The 17,590-nt window shown below is 37.4% G+C and overlaps 1 protein-coding gene across 2 annotated transcripts in view; it reads right to left on the bottom strand.

Annotated features, from left to right (window-relative positions):
• EPHA3 (EPH receptor A3) overlaps positions 1–17,590 on the bottom strand; it is a 329,660-nt gene that overhangs the window by 50,804 nt on the left and 261,266 nt on the right. For both annotated transcript variants that reach the window (XM_010966442.3, XM_010966443.3), the window contains exons 8-11: positions 13,955–14,057; positions 13,195–13,259; positions 7,019–7,144; positions 1,001–1,186 (exon numbers count right to left, since the gene is read on the bottom strand). In XM_010966442.3, coding sequence (XP_010964744.1) covers positions 1,001–1,186; positions 7,019–7,144; positions 13,195–13,259; positions 13,955–14,057 — 480 coding nt within the window. The remainder of the gene's footprint in view (positions 1–1,000; positions 1,187–7,018; positions 7,145–13,194; positions 13,260–13,954; positions 14,058–17,590) is intronic.

Raw genomic sequence — 17,590 nt, 5'->3', positions numbered from 1 at the left:
GTAGTAAGGAATTGCCTTTCTAGTCACACTAAAATGAGAATAGATATTGTGCCATTTGGAAAGTGCTCCATGTAATGTTAAAGAAAAACATCATTGTGAAGAATTTAATGTGTAATGTCTGTTGGTAACCATAGAATATGTAAATGTGGTGCCAATGAATTATCCCCTAAAGGATGCCAAATTCCCTGCCATATGCTGTCTTTCACTCTAGGAAGTTTGCTGCCAATTTAGCTTATTCTTCATCCTGTGGTCCAAAACCTTGAGAAAAAAACAAATCCCAGAGCATTCTCAAGAGGTTTTCATTGGGACTGGAGCCAAAAATCACATATCTGCCTCACGGGATGCCTTCTGAGCCTGGCTGGAGAAACCATCATGGAAATAAGTTCAGCTCTCTTCCACAGGCTGTGAGCCAGAGCTTCCCCAGAGCAGTCAAGAATCCAGCTGGGACTCTAGATCAGACTTATTTGAAATCCACAGAGACCTGAGCAAAGGGCTTGGGTCTAATGTGATCCCAATCTTTACAGCTCAGAAGCAGTCCCCAAACTCCCATAATTTTTCTAAAGCCAAGAGGGTAAAGATTTGGAAGCTTAAATAAAACTGGTGAACAATGAAAGAAAAGGCAGCTAGCTGGGAGTTCCCAGCAATTTCTGTCAAAATTGAGTCATCGTTTTTCCTTGCTACTCACGTAACAGAGAGTTCCACACAATTCACTTAACTATTTTTAATCAGCATGTCTTAATATAGTCCAATGATTAGCTCCTAAATCTTTTAAGCTTTTTAAGATCTAGGATAGCACTGTCAACCTAATACTAGTTAAATATCTTTGACCTCTTGTCAAAGAAATACATGTTAATCCTAAACATTTTGGTGGTGGTGTGTGTGGGGTGGTCAGGACTATCAGGTGATAATGAAAAAAAGATCAAAATTCTTAAATTATTGACTTTGGGTTTAAACAACCTCGACTTAACAGACACAAAATCTGTCTTACGATTTTACTTACTTTTAGTAACAACTCCCTCCAGGCGAATGATATTGGGATGGTCAAATTGTCCCATAATGCTTGCTTCTCCTAAGAAGTCTCTCCTCTGCTTGTCTGTGTAGCCCACTTTCAGGGTCTTGATGGCCACTGAAATCTCTTTTTTTGAAGGAAGTTTTAAGCGACCACTGCACACCTCTCCAAATTCACCTGTTAGGATGCAGAAGATCAAAACAAGACAAGGTAAGGAATTCTTAAAAAGTCATCAATACGGACCAACTATTTCCTCTCAACAATTCCATTCAAAGTGTTTACACTGTTGACCTGCAAGATGTACACTGTAGGCCTCCAAATTATTTTGGATGGTGGTAATTTGAGACTCCCTAAGAAACCTCAGGAAATACACACCCTGGCTGGAAAAGGGACCTTGTGATAAGCTGCATGCATTTTGACGCACTTCACTGTGAATAATGAAACATGAAAGAAAAAGAGGGAAGCTGAGAGCTATATCTTTTAGACTTTTTACTTCTTGCTCTTATAGCTACCATTTCCTGGGGCTAATCAACAGACTAGCCCTGATATAATGAGTCAAGCACTGGATAAAATTTCAGTCATTTCTCACTGTTTCTGTTTTTACCAAGAGGGCCAATAAGCTATGTATTCTGGCTCTCTGAAAATGAGAATAAAAGCATACACTATCGATTCATTTTACTGGAGTAGTGTATGTTGCATTATGGACATACTAATTGTAAAGTTCTCTGGGATTCTGAAAGGAACACAATAATCCAACAGTATCAAATCTTATTTATAGAATCATTGTAGAAATATTTTCTTACATCCAATGGCTTCAATAAAAAAAGTTGTCTTAAATGCACAGTTAATCAGAATTTGTTGAATATGGAGCGTTGCTGACTTTTACATATTCTAATTCAATGATAAAATACTGCCTAGAACTAGTTTGGGCGCCATCTTCATGTACATGGTGTTTGGGAAGATTTGCCCACAACTCTTTGATTTTGAGCTTCCAAGAGCAGAGACCCTTCACATTCTTTTCTGTCTCCACTGCTGCCATCGTGATTGTCACAGAGTAGTGCCACATATAGAATGCTCCTAGATCATAGAAGAAATTCTAATCTTGTGTGGATTACTAGATGGATTTTGTACAACATTTAAAAAATCTCTCATTTAATAGCAAATGAGAGATTTTTCTGAAAAGAAAAATTACGTGATCAATTTTTAGGCTCTCTATGGAATGGAAAAACAGTCTTGGTCCAACCCTCTCACTCTGAGTTTTGGTACAAGTCCATGCCTCACAGGTCAGCCAGAGAGAAGGTGCCAAGAAGTGAGATGCTGCTTCTCTATTTTTTGTCCAAGTTAAGTCCTTCAGCCCACAAAAGCAGCAGGTTGTCCTACTGATTCACCAACTGCATCATGACAAATGACTGGTTTTCTCTCCAGGAAGTCCTAAACTCCCCTGGACTTGATCCTTTCTCAGGAATCCTGTCTTGCCACTATTTTCAAAACAACAACTTACACCATAACTTGTCAAAGTCATTTAAGGTCCAAAAGCCATTATTTATACATTTATTTAATAAATACTCACCAATTGGCAACAGTACGACAGATAGTATGAACAACACACAGAGATAATGGTAATAAAGGCAGATCTAATTTCTTCCCTTCAAGGAAATGTACAGAAGACAGTAATATCTGCAGCTAGAGTGTTATTTTTTTAGAATTATAGGGAGGATTAGGGGCAGAACTTAAGAAATGTTCAATGATCTTTTTTAATTGAAGGAAAAAGTGTCATTGTAGATGTGTGAGGATTAGGAGGAGAAGATATGATAAAGTTTGGGTTAATCATAAGGAAGGATCCATAATGAATTTTCATTTTCTGAAAAAAAGTTCTGTCATTATCATGATCAATGTGGTGTAAGGATGGTGTTTTACATTTGGATGTCAGGACCATTTATTCTAAGTGACAAGCCAGTTGTCAGTTTACAGGCAGACAGTACAGAACGGTGGGGCAGAGCATAGATTCTGGAGCCTGACTGTGTAGGGTCTAATTCTGCCTCCGTCACTTACTATCTGTGTGACTTTGAATTACTATTTTAACCTCTCTGTGCCTTTGCCTCCTTATCTATAACATACAGACACTAATTGTGTCTACATCACAGGATTTTTTGTGCAGCTACAGTATTTAAAGCACTTAGAACAGTGCCAGACTCACAGTAAGTGCCATCTAAGCGTAAGTCACTATTTCTTCTCTGAGTTCAGATCCATCTTAAGAGGGATAAATTATCTGTCTGCCTCTTAAGAGATAGATCAAACTGAAGAATAAGTCTAAAGGTGCTTTTAAAATGTCAAATTCTGCATGAATGTAAGAAGAGATGGTTGTGATGATGATGGTGATAACAAGGCTGCTGTCATATTGGCTGAGTATTTGTAAGAGAAAGCATGTTGTGAATATACCTCACTAGGGAGACCAAGGGCAAGAGGCAGAATTTCAAGTGGGCCAATTTGTGTTTCTCCCTTTGTGCTCAGTGGGATAGCTGGACATAGGGACATGTCATTTACCTTCAAAATTCAGAACATGGTGTTTCAGTAAGTCTAGTATTTAAAAATCACAAAATTTACAAATGTGACTATTTACTCTGATAAATCCTAAGAAATGGTCACAAATACATTACACTAGACATAGAAATGTTAAATATTAATTCAATTCTCTTTATAATAACTATTTTTAAAAGAATAGTGTTGGAAAAAATTAACAAAGACTGGGCAAATGCAATGCCCAATCTTTCCATCTGGCCAAGCTTTACATGGTCATATTTGATTAATTTTGCATCTATAAGAAAAAAAATTTATATCCTGTCATTTCTAAATAAAAGTACAGCTACAAAAAGATCATTTGAGAAGACACTACCTGATTTTTTAAAATTCAGTAAGTGCATCAGTTTTTATTTGTTCTTTGGAAAAAAGTATGCTTTATGAGAATGGGTAAACGGTATTTTGATATAAGGTACACAATGCATAATTGCTCAAAATAAAATTTCTTACTCTCACTGATTTCATTTAAAACAGAGGAAAATGTACTTGTGTGTAAGTAGAATGATCCTTTGCACTAGCCTCAAAGCCCATTCTCCTTCCACTGTTATAACAAGAGGAGAATTAAAAATACATATATTGAACAATGCTGCTGTGTTAGCTAAGCAGTATACATGAATTATCTCAATTAATCCTTTAAAAAGTCTTAGAAGGCACTATTATGATCATTAGTGTCTAGTATAGATTTACAGTTGAAAAGTACAAGACTCAAATTTCAGTTTCCTAATTAATAACTATGTGATCATGAGCTGTTCAAAATTTCAGCTTTTTTTCTGGTGAAATGGAGATAATAATACCTACTTAAAAGGCTAATAAAATTAAATATCATGTGAATGCCTAGCACAGAACAGGAATTAAATAAGTATTCTCTACCTTCAGAAATTTTCAGTATCTGATTTTTGAAATAATGGCTGGATCGAGGAATAAATTTAAGAATTTTAGTCATTATAAATTCTTCACTAACAAAAATTTACTACCTTAAGAAAATTAACTCATGGCTCAGTTTTAATTTTGTAATTTGCAATATGGGTACAATTCTTCTGATTATTCAATGCGTAAATGAAAGTTTCCATTGTATGTATTTCTTTGTATAAAATTTGTGACATAAAATTAGAGACATATTCCACATATATAGTCTTTCTGAATATTTAATTGACTGGGAAAGTTCTGTCATTGAATGAAAGATTCAGCCTTTTAACAATGGAAGATAGCTGCTAATCAGTTTAACATGATTATTATCATTTTTGTGGACAATATAACTTTTAAAAATTAAAAGGATATAGGAAGTGGGTAAGGGTATACATGAAAGAAAGCTGGTTATGAGTGGATCGTTACTGAAGTTGTTGTAGAAATGGGTACATGCAGGTTCATTACACTGCTGTACAATTTCATCTATTTTCATAGATATTTAACATTTTACAAAAAAATGTTTAAAAATTTATAGCTTTCAAAATCTTGATTTCGTATTCTGTATTGATAATGACAAATCACTTAAAGGCTAGCCAGACAGACAGAATTAGGCATGTCTATTATATTGCACTCCTTCAGGAGAAGATAACCAACCCTGAACATACGTGTGTTTCTGAACAAAAACGGGCACAACTGTATAGCCCTTAATGTGGCAATTGAGAGAACTGGCTGTAAAACCTTGAAAATGGAGCATATGCCTAATTTTTTTTTACAAATATGTTTGAAGAGAGAAAGGAAATAGAGGATTTGTCCTAATTTTAATGAGTCTCAGGGATTATTAAGTGATTCAGTACAAACAGCCTTTCCCTTTATCTCATTGATCAGGTATTATTTTTAACGAGTGTGCTTTTCCTCACCCCACTGTGTCCTAGATATCTGGCTTTGTCAGTAACATCCGTGTATATAAGCTTTTACTAATGCAGAGTGCCCCAAATTTCAAGGTCACAATGTGAATGTCTGGTTTTCTGGATGCTGGCTGACCATAGTGGGCTCTCCTCCTCTCATGACATTCTCCAGTTGAGTGTGCGAAGTCCTTTGCTGCATATGCTACTGCAGCTTCCGTGCTGGAGAACAGTGCACTCTTGTGGGGCAACATTAAAACCAGCATGACAGAAACCCTCCACACCATGGAGCAGCTGATGAAGCTCACCGTACACATGACAGTCCTCGATACAAATGCGGATTAATTTTAGCTGCATAAAAATGAACAGTGAATGTGTATATTCTTGTCTTAGATTGTGAAAAGAGAAGTACCTACTCTAGTTTTCTTTTATAAATTGCTAGTTTCATATTATCAAAGTACCTGCACATGTCAGTTTTAGGATACAACACTAAGAAAATTAGAAGAGAAGATTTAGTAAACTATCATTTTATTTAGATAATATGTGAATTACTCAGATTAGCCTGCTTGAACAATAAATACTGCTTGAGTTCCAAATACTGCTTTGGTGCACGGAAAAAGAAACAGAAAATTATATGCATATTTGCACAAAGAAGCATCAGTCATATATATGGTACTTGCAGAAAATGTAATCTGATATGGTTTGCATAATTCAAAGAGCTCATTTTTCAGTCTTTCACTCCATTTCCCATATCAACGTAACTAGTTTGTGTTTGTTTTTAGAACAATATTGAAGAATGAGATGATTGTGCAAAACTATTGCACAGTATTGTTTATTTTTACTTTTGAGTAGTAATTGTATTCAAATGCATGCTATATACACTGTGAATGTCCATGTGTTTATGTGTAAATGTATAAAATACTGTAATTTTATAAATATCTATAATCTTATTGGAAATATGCAACCGCTATAAATAATCACTCCATAGGTGTTATATGTTAATGAGTTTATGGTTAAGTTAATAAGTAGAAGAAAAAGATGTCTATATGAAAACAAGCTTCAATACAAATAATTTAAGACTGGCAACTACAGGCAAGTATTAAAATGGAGTAGTTCACATTATTTCAACTATCCCCTCAAAATAGTTGTGATGGAATTTGTGTAAAACATGTCCTGTATGATTTTATTTTGTGCTATTTTTTAAATTCCAAAGAAGATTGTAAAATTACTTTTTTCTACAAATCAAAGTTTCCACTTAGTAGGCTAATTTAAAGTAAGACACATTTTTATCCTGTTACCCCCTTTTAGCCAAACAGAATGACACACGATCAGCCTGGGGAGACTGAGCTGCCACGGCTGCTGCCTCTGAAATTCAATAAATAAAGAGTTGGCTGTGGTCTCTGGGTCTGTAAGTCTGACACCTTTGAAATCACTACATTCCATTAAATACCCCTTCATTTATTTACTGCCTGCCTTTCATCATGAAATCAGAAAATATCCCTTTTCATAGCAATGTACTTAGTCCTGTGAACCTGAGCAATCACTCTCAAGCAGCATTCTTACTCATGGTTGTAAGCTTGTAATTAACATGCAAGGTTGGCAGTGGGCTCACAGCGGTGGTTACCTGCTCCAACAACTTTGTCAATGGAGATGTTGGTGGCATCCAATTCCTTAGCAAACTCATGAACTGCTTGGGTAGGGTCTTCGTATGTATGTGGGTCAACATAAGTTCGGAGACCTGGAAGTTTCACTGTTTAAGGAACGGAAGAAAGAAAGGCATTATTGTAGTTAGACTTATAAAACCTTTCTGAGCAAATTTTATGATAACATTGTTAGTTTAAAAAAAATCCCCATGACATCAAACTGTGCCAAACTCAACTTATTCTGAGGTATCACTGAAACTGGCAAAGAGGCTGGAATAAGTGTTGAATAATTTAAGAAAAGAAGTTCCCCCTAAAGAAACATAAAGAGGCACCACAATAAACTTTCTCTGCAAAAACAGAAGGAAAATGGACATTCAAGGAGGGGAATCTTAAGGTGAGAAAGATGGTTCAGAACTGAGGAGGCCCAGTAATTACAAACAGCACAGTAGTGACTAAATGCCATCACACTATCACACATTTATGATTCTACAAACAGTGCAGTAACCACCTATCTGTGACAGCGCCACATCTGACAATAAACGAAAGTTTGTGAAATACGTAGATAAGGTAGGATAGCTGCTTTAATGGTAGATAAATTAAAGGATATAGAAGGGCACGTCTTTTGTCTTCCACTATTCTGCTTTCATTAACGTTCACAATCAAAATTCCTCCCCACTACAATTAAAGATCTATTTTAAGCTGTGAGGATATGTATATATAATATGGGTGTAAAATGTATATACTAATATAGTATCAATTAAGTGAAACCTTATTGTGTAACTTTTCAATATAGTTAAAGGTAATATAAGTATTCTTTATAAGTTTAATAATGGTGCTGAGGAGCTAAATTCCAAACAAATCATATTTATAGCTTATTAAATATGAACTTTCTTCATAGTGTATTTATATATTTAATTATTCTGAAGGTTAAAAAATTTCATGATGTTCTATAATGAAACACAGACCAAAGACACAGAATAATCATTTTGGATTTGATTTAATATTAATTAAATTCTTATTATTTGAAAAAATAATTCATATTAGAGACAATTTGGAATGTTCACGAAACTAACTTTCTCTGAAGAAAACAAGACTTTTAAAAAGGGAATCTAAAATCTATTAAAGTATATAAACATGCTCTAACATTAAAAGACATTGTAATTTAACTCCCGCAGTATATGTACTAACATTATTGATTTTGATTTTATTTTGGTAACACTGGTAAAAAAAAATTGGTAAAATTATTTTAGCAAGGGACATGGATACTAAATGGTGATATATTTTTTCATTTATCACACTATACCACTAAAGGATTTTTTAATTCTAAAATAATAAATAAAATCAGACATTGCCTTTTCTGCTATTGCTTTTTTTTTTTTTTTACCGAAGTATAGTTGATATTCAGTGTTGTGTTAGTTTCTGGTGTACAACATAGTGATTCAGTTGTACGTATACATACATACATTTCTTTTCATATTCTTTTTCATTATAGACTATTATGAGGAATTGAATATAGGTCCCTGTGCTATGCAGTAGGATCTTGTTGTTCATCTATTATAAGATACCACTTTTTAATGGAAGAATCTTGTTGAACACTGTGGGATTACCAGAGATTTCTTTGAGCCAGTTTTGTAGTCTGTCTGACATAGGTGTGGAGACTGGGATGACAGCAGCTGTTCTGGAGAGCCTCCAGCACAATGGATATTCGGCCAGTGAGTCCAGGATTTCAGAGTTTAGGCTAAGAAATGACTAGCTTTCTGATCTACAGGACAACTTTGTGAATGCCATGTTACATCGCATTGATGTTCCTGTGCAGCTTAGAGGTTTTGAGTGAAGAAATAAAGGTGTGAGAATAAATGGACTATAAAAGAGATATGGTAGCTGGGAGAGAGGGGAAGTAAACTCTACTTTCCCCAGCTACTTCTACAGGTAATTTTGAGACAGCTGAATAGGAATTGGGGGGTGAGGGAGCAAATGGAGAACGCAAGAGAAGACAGGTTAGCGCCACTCCTACCTCTGAGACAGGAGGGAAGGGGACAGGGCACAACCATTACGAGAATAACACAGCAATTTGCACCAAGATGGTGGAAGATTCAACTCCCAGTGGACCTCGAGGCCCAAGGTGGCAGAAGATCTGACTTCCAGCAGACCCTAACCTTCATTATATGCTCATTGTGATATATTAGCATGGTAAATGGCACTCCCACAGGTGTCATGACAGTTCCAAGAATGATCATAAAATGTAAAAGAGTGGGTGGTGGCCCAGCTCTTGGGAATCCCCACCCCTTCCCCAAAGTAATTGGAATCATCCTCCCACTTGTTAGCATATGAAATAACTGAGCTCATAAAAACTAACAACCCCACACTTTGTGGCCTTTCTCTGCCTTTTGAGATGGCCTGCACTCTGTCTATGGAGTATGTATCTACTTTTACTTTAAATGAAACAGCCACCTGACGCCTTGTGGCTTCTCTGGCCTTCTGAGATGGCCTACCCTTGGTCTATGAAGTGTGCATCTCTCTGAACAAATCTACTTTTACTCAACTTTGGCTCACTCTTGAATTCTTTCCTGCACAAAGCCAAGGACCCTCACTTTATGGGGACTCGCCTGGGAGCTGGGACATGGCCATCCTCTCGCACCCCATTTTCCTTTATCACCTCTGCCTGGTGTTGACCCTGACACTGCTAAGGAGCAGCCACTCTCCGTCCTGAGGCAGAGAGTATGTGATGTGAGATGACACACATATCCAGGGAGTCAACATCCACAGAAATGAGGAAATGGCAAGTATTTTGCCCCTGCTTTGGGAAAACTGTGAGTGGAGTAGCTTTTGATCTGCTTTTTCAGTTCTTCTACTTTCAATAGCGCAGCACAAAGAATCCGCTAGGCATCAGAGAAAGAAGCCCTGGACAACTTGCTATTCAGGTGCCTCGCACTGAGTGCCTGTTGTGTAGTCAGTGCCCGGGGAACAATAGAGACTATTGCCATTATTAGTATTTTCATGTTAAGAATGTTTATTCACAAATATGAATATTATTGAGGTTTCCTGGAGATAGAATCTGGGCTCAGAAATGCCCATTTCTTTGGAGCTCACACATCGGTCTGCATGCTTCTGCTGTTACTATAAACGTTGCTTCCTATAAAAACAGTCACTCATTAGTAAAGTGGTCCACTATAATTTATTATTATACTGAAACTATTTCTGACATTATCAGTACTAAGACACTTTACCCTTAAAACAAGCAAACAGATCAAGGAAAGCTATCATACTTTTTTGCTTTGGGGTAAGGAAAACACTAAAAGTAACTATAGGTTTTCTAAAAGACGTTAGGAAAAAGTCTTCTCAGAATCTCTTTGTTTAGTCAATTTGGTTACATTTTAAAGAAGGCACATCAAATGGAAGCTAGAATACACGATCATCCAGTTTTGATTTTCCCCTAATCATAGTAAGGTCAGGAAATAGTAAGGAAAGAAAATCTAGCATTCCTTTTCAAAGAAAAAAAATAGGACCTTTAAAAATAAGATAAAAATGAATTGTTTTTCTGGTAAACAATTACAAATGTTTTACCTTGCTGAACTTAAGGAAATCAGTTTGGGAGAGACTTACGGCAAAATAGGGGTATGGGTTTAAGAGATACAAACTACTATGTATAAAACAGATAAGCAACAAGGATATATTGTGCAGCACAGAGAATTATAGCCATTATCTTGTAATAGCTTTTAATGGCTTATAATTTGTAAAACTCCTGAATCACTATGCTGTACACCTGAAACTAATATAATATTGTAAATCAACTATACTTAAATTCAAAAAAAGGACTTTACAAATATGATTATAAAATGAGTTGTTGGGAACAATGTCTCAAACATTCCAAATAAGCACTGGCATTAAACAGCCTTGAAAGTGTGCTTTAGAGTTACCCTCCCATACCTGTCAGCCCTAGAGAGAGAAAATGTTTTACTAAATAATCTAAAAATTCAAGTCATTCCCCAATAAAATCAATCAAATTCATTGTGATTGATTAAAATCAAGTAAATTGCTTTTCTACTCACATAACATTTAGGGAAACAATACAAATACAAACACACACACATGCAGATATCTCCAAGAAAAATGACCTGTTCACTGTGGGAGCTTTGGCTGCTGATTTTTAACTGCCGCCCCCAGAGGTTCCAGGAATCAGGTGATTCAGGATGCGAGGCACATAATCCCTTCACACCAATAATTAAGGGCAACACACAGAGTAACTGGGCTGTGTCAAGAAAACCAGATAATAAACACATGCACACGTGTTAAGCTGTACTACTTTACAGCTCGTTCTGTGCAAACACAGTAATTTCCATTTCCATTTTACCAGCATGAGTTGCCCTAAGGATAGCAAAAAAGTAAAAAGGCCCAGTCAGAGAGGGCAAGGGGACAGGATCGTAGGAGGTGAAACACATTTCTTTCCTTTTGAAGCAATATTATAGGATTTGTAACAAGGCTGGAGGGAATAGTTCATAGCTGGAGCTTTTCAAAGTAATACCAAATAAATGGTCTGAAATAAACCAGCTGTAGCATTAAGATGCAGAAAGTTTATGACATGCATATAAGTTACTTTATGCCCTCACAGCTAGGATAAAACATTTCTTTTTTGTTTGGCTATCATAAGAATATTGTACATTTGAAGACAATTTAAGTTTCCACAAACTCCACCATGAAGACCAACAGCTAAAGCAGTTGGGGCGACAGAGGAACCTGCCTACAACTGGCACACAGGAATTCGTCAACGTTCCAAAGTCATGAGATTCATAAATCCTACGTAAAGAACCAAATCAGTATGTATTGTTCTACAGACAATACTTACATCCATTGTCTGACTCAGATTAAGAGCAACGGAATCCACAGGAATGCAACTGCCCTGGCTAATTTATGCATGGTCGACCATGACTCAGTGTTTTAGGGGATCATGAAGAAAAAGCCAGATAAACATCCTGTAATTGGCTCATGCACTCTTGTAAGACTTTTGAGTTGGCAACTTCACTAATCGGGAATGAGATACTGATATTAGGAAGATGATACTTGGGATTGTCTGTGAATTTTTCTATGACTTCGATGAGGTAGATAAAACAAACAATACTCTCTACAAACTCCACCGCTCTGTCCACTCTACTTCAACCTATGTTTCGGAAGACTTTCTTTTCTTTCTTCAATCTATTGAATGCTTCCTGCATGGTAGCAACAGGTCATTGAGTTTTGATCTGAGTTATAACTAAAGCTATACCTTTTAGATGGAAAGCCAATGACAGATAAGAAGTATCACGTTGAACTAAACGTATTTTCAGAAAATACAAAAGTGAAGGCCAAAGAAAATCAGGCTTACAAGACTGTATTCAGTTACGCTAAAATTATTTGAGAGAATATAGGCGTGAGGAGAGCCTCTGTACAAATTTCCACGACAACATCCTGTTCCCTTCAAGGCCACTGATTAGCAATTATGACAATAAACTGAGATATAGTTTGAAAAAGCAAAACACCTGGAATGATTTGTTTCACCAGAAGAAACAGAAAGAAAAAAAAATGCGTCTTTATATTAGATACAAATGCTTTGTTTCTGAAAAGAGTATTTCTTTTAGAAAATATTAAAAAAAGAGATGCCAATGGTTGGTATTAAAATAAGGGCGGAAAGTGCTGGCTTTCCTACCAGTTGGATATCATGTAACTCCAAAATAAACAGTTTATTCTAAAGGCTCTTTCCTGGTTGGTTGACAAAATGGAGTAAGGCATTCCACATAAACAGAGGTTGTTTATATTTACTTGGCAGTTAGGAAATGGAAAAGGCTCCTATTTAGATTTTAGCAAAGGACCGTTAATATAAGGAAACGGAAGATATGCTTTGCCTCTCAGCCACGCAGAGCAGACTATAGCACGTACTCCCCATCGTGTGCGTTATTTGAATATAAACCACCAGTTACCCTTCACGTTTGCTCAAGTCTGCTGAATGTGGCCACGTAACGATTACTTGATGCAGAGCCATGCATTCCCATCTCCATTTAAAATAAACTTAACCTGTTCCATTTTTGGATTCTCTTCGTCAGGGGGCAGTTATCCAGTTATAAATTATTAACTGCTAAAATTGAAATGGCGAAAACAAAACATCAAAAATCGTTTAGAAACTTACAATGCCCATTCCCAAAATGAAGTCTTTTTTCATCTGCACCATGTTTTGACTTGTAGCCACAGAACCTGGAGGTAAATCAAAGGAAGAGAACACAGAAAGAAAATATACTTAAAACAATCATCTAAGCTCAGAATGTGCAAAACACAAAAAATAGAGCATTTCCCACAAACAATTAAATGCTTTAGTGAAAGTTTAATGACTTCAGATTTTCTAAATCCTCTATAGAAAGCCTCTTTCTCTGGGGACCCTGGAAGGCTGCCTAATGAGGAGACATGTAGAGCTGCTTCCCCACCGTGCAGACCCCTTCAGTTCGGTTTTTATAATGGCCCTCGAAAGTGTTTATAGTATTTTTTTTTTAAACAACTGCTGTTCGAATGAATGAAGGGTAAAGTTTCCATTGTTAGTGATTAGTGCTGTGCAGTGTTACCAGTGTTCTGGGTGAGAAAGTGTCAGAGAAATCTGGGGTGTATTTGAAGAGTGAAGGGATAATTGGAAAAAAGAAAGTAGAAACTAGGAGTGAGGTCAAAAGAGAAAAGTGGTGTGTGTTGGAGAGGGGGCGGGAACTTAATGAAAAAAAGAAACTCAAAACGTAGGAGCATCAAAAGAAAGGGAGGGAAATGAGAAAGATGGAGAACACAAGTGGAGACATTCTTATTTGTTAAAGTACTTTATTGACCACACTCTTCAGATTTTCATAGCAACTGAGGGGAGCATGCAAAGCAGTGCTGAAAGTAAGTCATAAAACAGACTGTGAACTCACCTCCCAATCAAAACGTAGGTGACAACCGTGAGGAGGATGATTGCTACTGCCGCTGAAATGGCAATCATTACCACTTGGCTATTTTCACCAGAGATGGAGAAAGCTGTGAGGTTGAAGAGGAAAAAAGTCAGAAGAGACCAGGCATTAACACATCATAACCAACATCGAAATGGAAACACTGATAAGTTAAGTCATATTTATTCTGCTTTTACCTGAAATATGCCTTACTGCCTGATACAAGGTAAAAAATAATTCTTCACTTAGTGTAAAAAAAATAAGATATTTTGTATAATTAACTTGAAATTTCCCATTAGTAAGATGAAACACTGTTTCACTGGCATCAATCAACACTATTGAGTGCCTATGGCGTGAAATAGGTGGACTGCTTTTCTCCATACTCATTGGCAAGAAACCATCAGATAAAACAGAAGTTATCAGAGAAACATAGGGAATAGGTAAGATTTCCCCGAATAAAATTACACAGCCTTTCTCATTAAGCTTGTTTAGCCTCCAATATCCATATTTATCTTAGAGGTGGTGTAACACCTGTCCTGTGGACCTCAACACACATCACCATCAAATTGTTCCTGTCTCTGCATCTCCTTCCTTTATAAACAGCCCATCACTCATTCACTCTCCTATACGAGGTGTTGGCAAAAATAGCCCAGGAGCCATGTCTAGCTTGCCATCAGTGTTTGTGTAGCTCAGAAGCTTAGAACAATTTACAATTTTAAATGGTTGTAAAAAGTCAAAAGATTTTGTGACATGAGAAAATTAAATAACATTCAAATTTTGGTGTCTATAAACAAAACTGCATTGGAACACAGCCACAGTCATTCATCTGCGTATTGTCTATGGTTGCTTTTAGGAAACAATAGCCAAGCTGGGCAGGAGCAACAGAGACTACATGCACACAAAGCCTAAAATGTTTATTTTCTAGCCCCTTAAAGAAAATGTTCACTGACCCTTGACCTAGACCAGTGCTTCTCTTAACTTTGATGTTCATACAAACCACTCGGGGATCTTCTGGACAAAGCAGTTTCTGGTTCAGGCGGTCTGGAGTGAGGACTGAGAGTGTGCATATCTTATGAGCTCCCAGTGATGCTATTGCCTCGGATTCCAGACCACAACATTTTGAGTAACAAACCATTGACATAAAGTCACCTTGTCTTCTCCCTCTCCTGATTATTCTATATCCAATTAATCACCAATTTCTTTTAAATATTTTCGTTTCCAGCTTCATTTCTCCTCTGGATTACAATTAGAAATTCCCAATTGATCACTATGTGCAGGCCTTTACAATCTTTTACCTGGCCACCAGAGTATTCCTTCTAAGCCCTGAATCTGATTATGTCGTTCTCATGCATAAAAGTTTTGCAGGGCTCTCTATCACTTTCCGGATAAAATACCTGGAAAGCCATTTCGGATCTGTTCTCTGCTTAAATCCTCAGCCTCATCTGCTAACAAAATCCAAAGCATTCTCATCTCTGCACTTCCTGAAATATACGCAGTTCCTGGAACATTCCTTCTCATACACTCATATATCAACATTTATTGCTCTTGTAGTAAATGCTGACTAAACAAATGAATGAGCGAGGTATCAAAAGAGGAGCTTAGAAGAGAGGGTTTAGTATACCATCACCTCTCTGGAAGCCAACATCCCATCTTGAACCTGATGAAAATCTAAGTTTGGAAGCTTTTCTCTAAAATAAGGCAGTTTAGGGAATAGTTAAATGATGCCAATATAGAGACATGGCAGATAGGCTGTTAGAAGTTTTCCAAGCATCTGAAAAAAAGACCTCAGAGTGAGGCAGGATGGTACACTCATAATATACACTGTGACAAGCACTTTGTTCTTTACTATCACAAAACTATTGTTCACAGCACTGTGGCAGCCATGGGGGTGCCTGCTGGGATCTCCCTCCTGCCCAGCCTGCAGCGGGCAGACAGCCTCCAGCTGCTGCACCTTCAGGAGCCGCCGCGGCCGGGCTCTCCTCGAGGACTAAACGTGGCGAGGGGCCTGGAGCCAGACCGTTTCCGCCCAGTGAGGGACTCCTTTGGGAGGAAGGGCGGTCTTCACTCTGGGGCTCCCCACTGGCTTGGCGAGCACCTCAGAGCTCTCTGAGGCTTCTCCTCCTCAACCCTTGTTCTGTCTGTCTTCAGCTCGGTCTGAGGCTCTGGCCACTTCTGCTCCTCCCCTTTTATTTTTTAATCTGTATCCACTCCCCGCCCCAAAGCTCTTGTAATTCCACTTTAGTATCTGCTTCCTGGAAGACCTGGACTGATACATCCCTATCCATTGGCTATAGATCTATGAATCGTTTGTAAAATAACTTAATCTTGCAATTGAATAATGCTTCAGGAACATATAATAATTGCTCTGTCTCATGCTTTTCATTTTGCATACTGTAATAACTTGTAAAGAGCAACAAGTTCTGAATTCACTGGTAAACTTCAGCCAGTTTCAGAAATAAAGTTCAGTGAAACTGGTGGGGGGGGGGCGTGGCGATGAGGCATGATAGAATAAAGAAGAATTCTCTATTCCTTTTTCTGTTCAAGACAGGATTAAACTAGACTTCTCTACAATTTCCTCTAGCTCTAAATATCTATGAATCCCAGAGATGACCTAAAAACACATGACCACATCAGACCATTTTTGTTACTGAAATTGGCAAACCATTGAATAAATAGTATTGATTAAATGTGTTATAGAGTTGTCTTATAATTTTACCTAGCATACTGTCAAAAATTGATATCAATTTGAAATTCCTTGGATGTTCAAATTATGTACTATTTATTTAAACACAAAACACACAGCATGAGTGCCCACTATACTACTATGCCAGGTAATATTTTAAGCACTTTACAAACAACACTTAATTCAAGCAACAGAAAACCCTATTGAGTAATGCACAATGATCTTCCCCAATTTCCAGACAGGGAAACTGAGGCATTGAAAATTGAAGTGGCTTGTCAAGGTCATTCTTATACATGTCAGTTTACTCCAGAGTCCTTCCTCTTAACACCTACGTTGTGCCTGCCTTTCTTGGGCTTTGGACTCAGTTTCTACCCACTGAGGGTTTCCAGACAGTTGGACTGTCTGCTTTCCCAAACATGCCAGTTAGATAAGTGGGGGCACCAGGCAAATAAGGTGGAGGAGAGGGAGGAAGGTCTGGAAGACGGTGTTATGCCTGTCTCCAGCATGAAGGGGCTTTACTTCTTCTGAATGACTGCCAGTAAGAAACTGGTAAGAACCTGACAGTCATGACCGCACAGTAGCAAAAAAAACTTAACTGGACATGACCCAGTGCTCACTGTAACACAATTAACATTGTGGTTTAGCCCCACATGGGTTTTTCTGTGTATACCATGGGAAAGGACATGTGCAAAGGAAACAATCATGACTAGGTTTTCTAGGGGCAAGAGCCATCAATCAATCAAAAGACCACCTCTCAGCGAGGGTATAAGAGAAAAGGCAAAACAGAGAGCACCGCTCTTCCCCCCTTGGAGCAGCCCGCTTTCCCTTTTCTAAATAAATCTAAAATCTTTCACTACAAACCATCTCCTGACTAAAACTTATTTTTTGGGTATGACAAGAACTGAGGTCTTTACCTTTGGGGTAACAATATCATCTGG

The sequence above is a fragment of the Camelus bactrianus genome, chromosome 1 (genome assembly GCF_048773025.1).
Source record: "Camelus bactrianus isolate YW-2024 breed Bactrian camel chromosome 1, ASM4877302v1, whole genome shotgun sequence".
Classification (NCBI taxonomy): Eukaryota; Metazoa; Chordata; class Mammalia; order Artiodactyla; family Camelidae; genus Camelus; species Camelus bactrianus.
The sequence above is the reverse complement of the archived record's forward strand: the minus strand, read 5'-3'. Positions and strand labels throughout refer to the sequence as shown.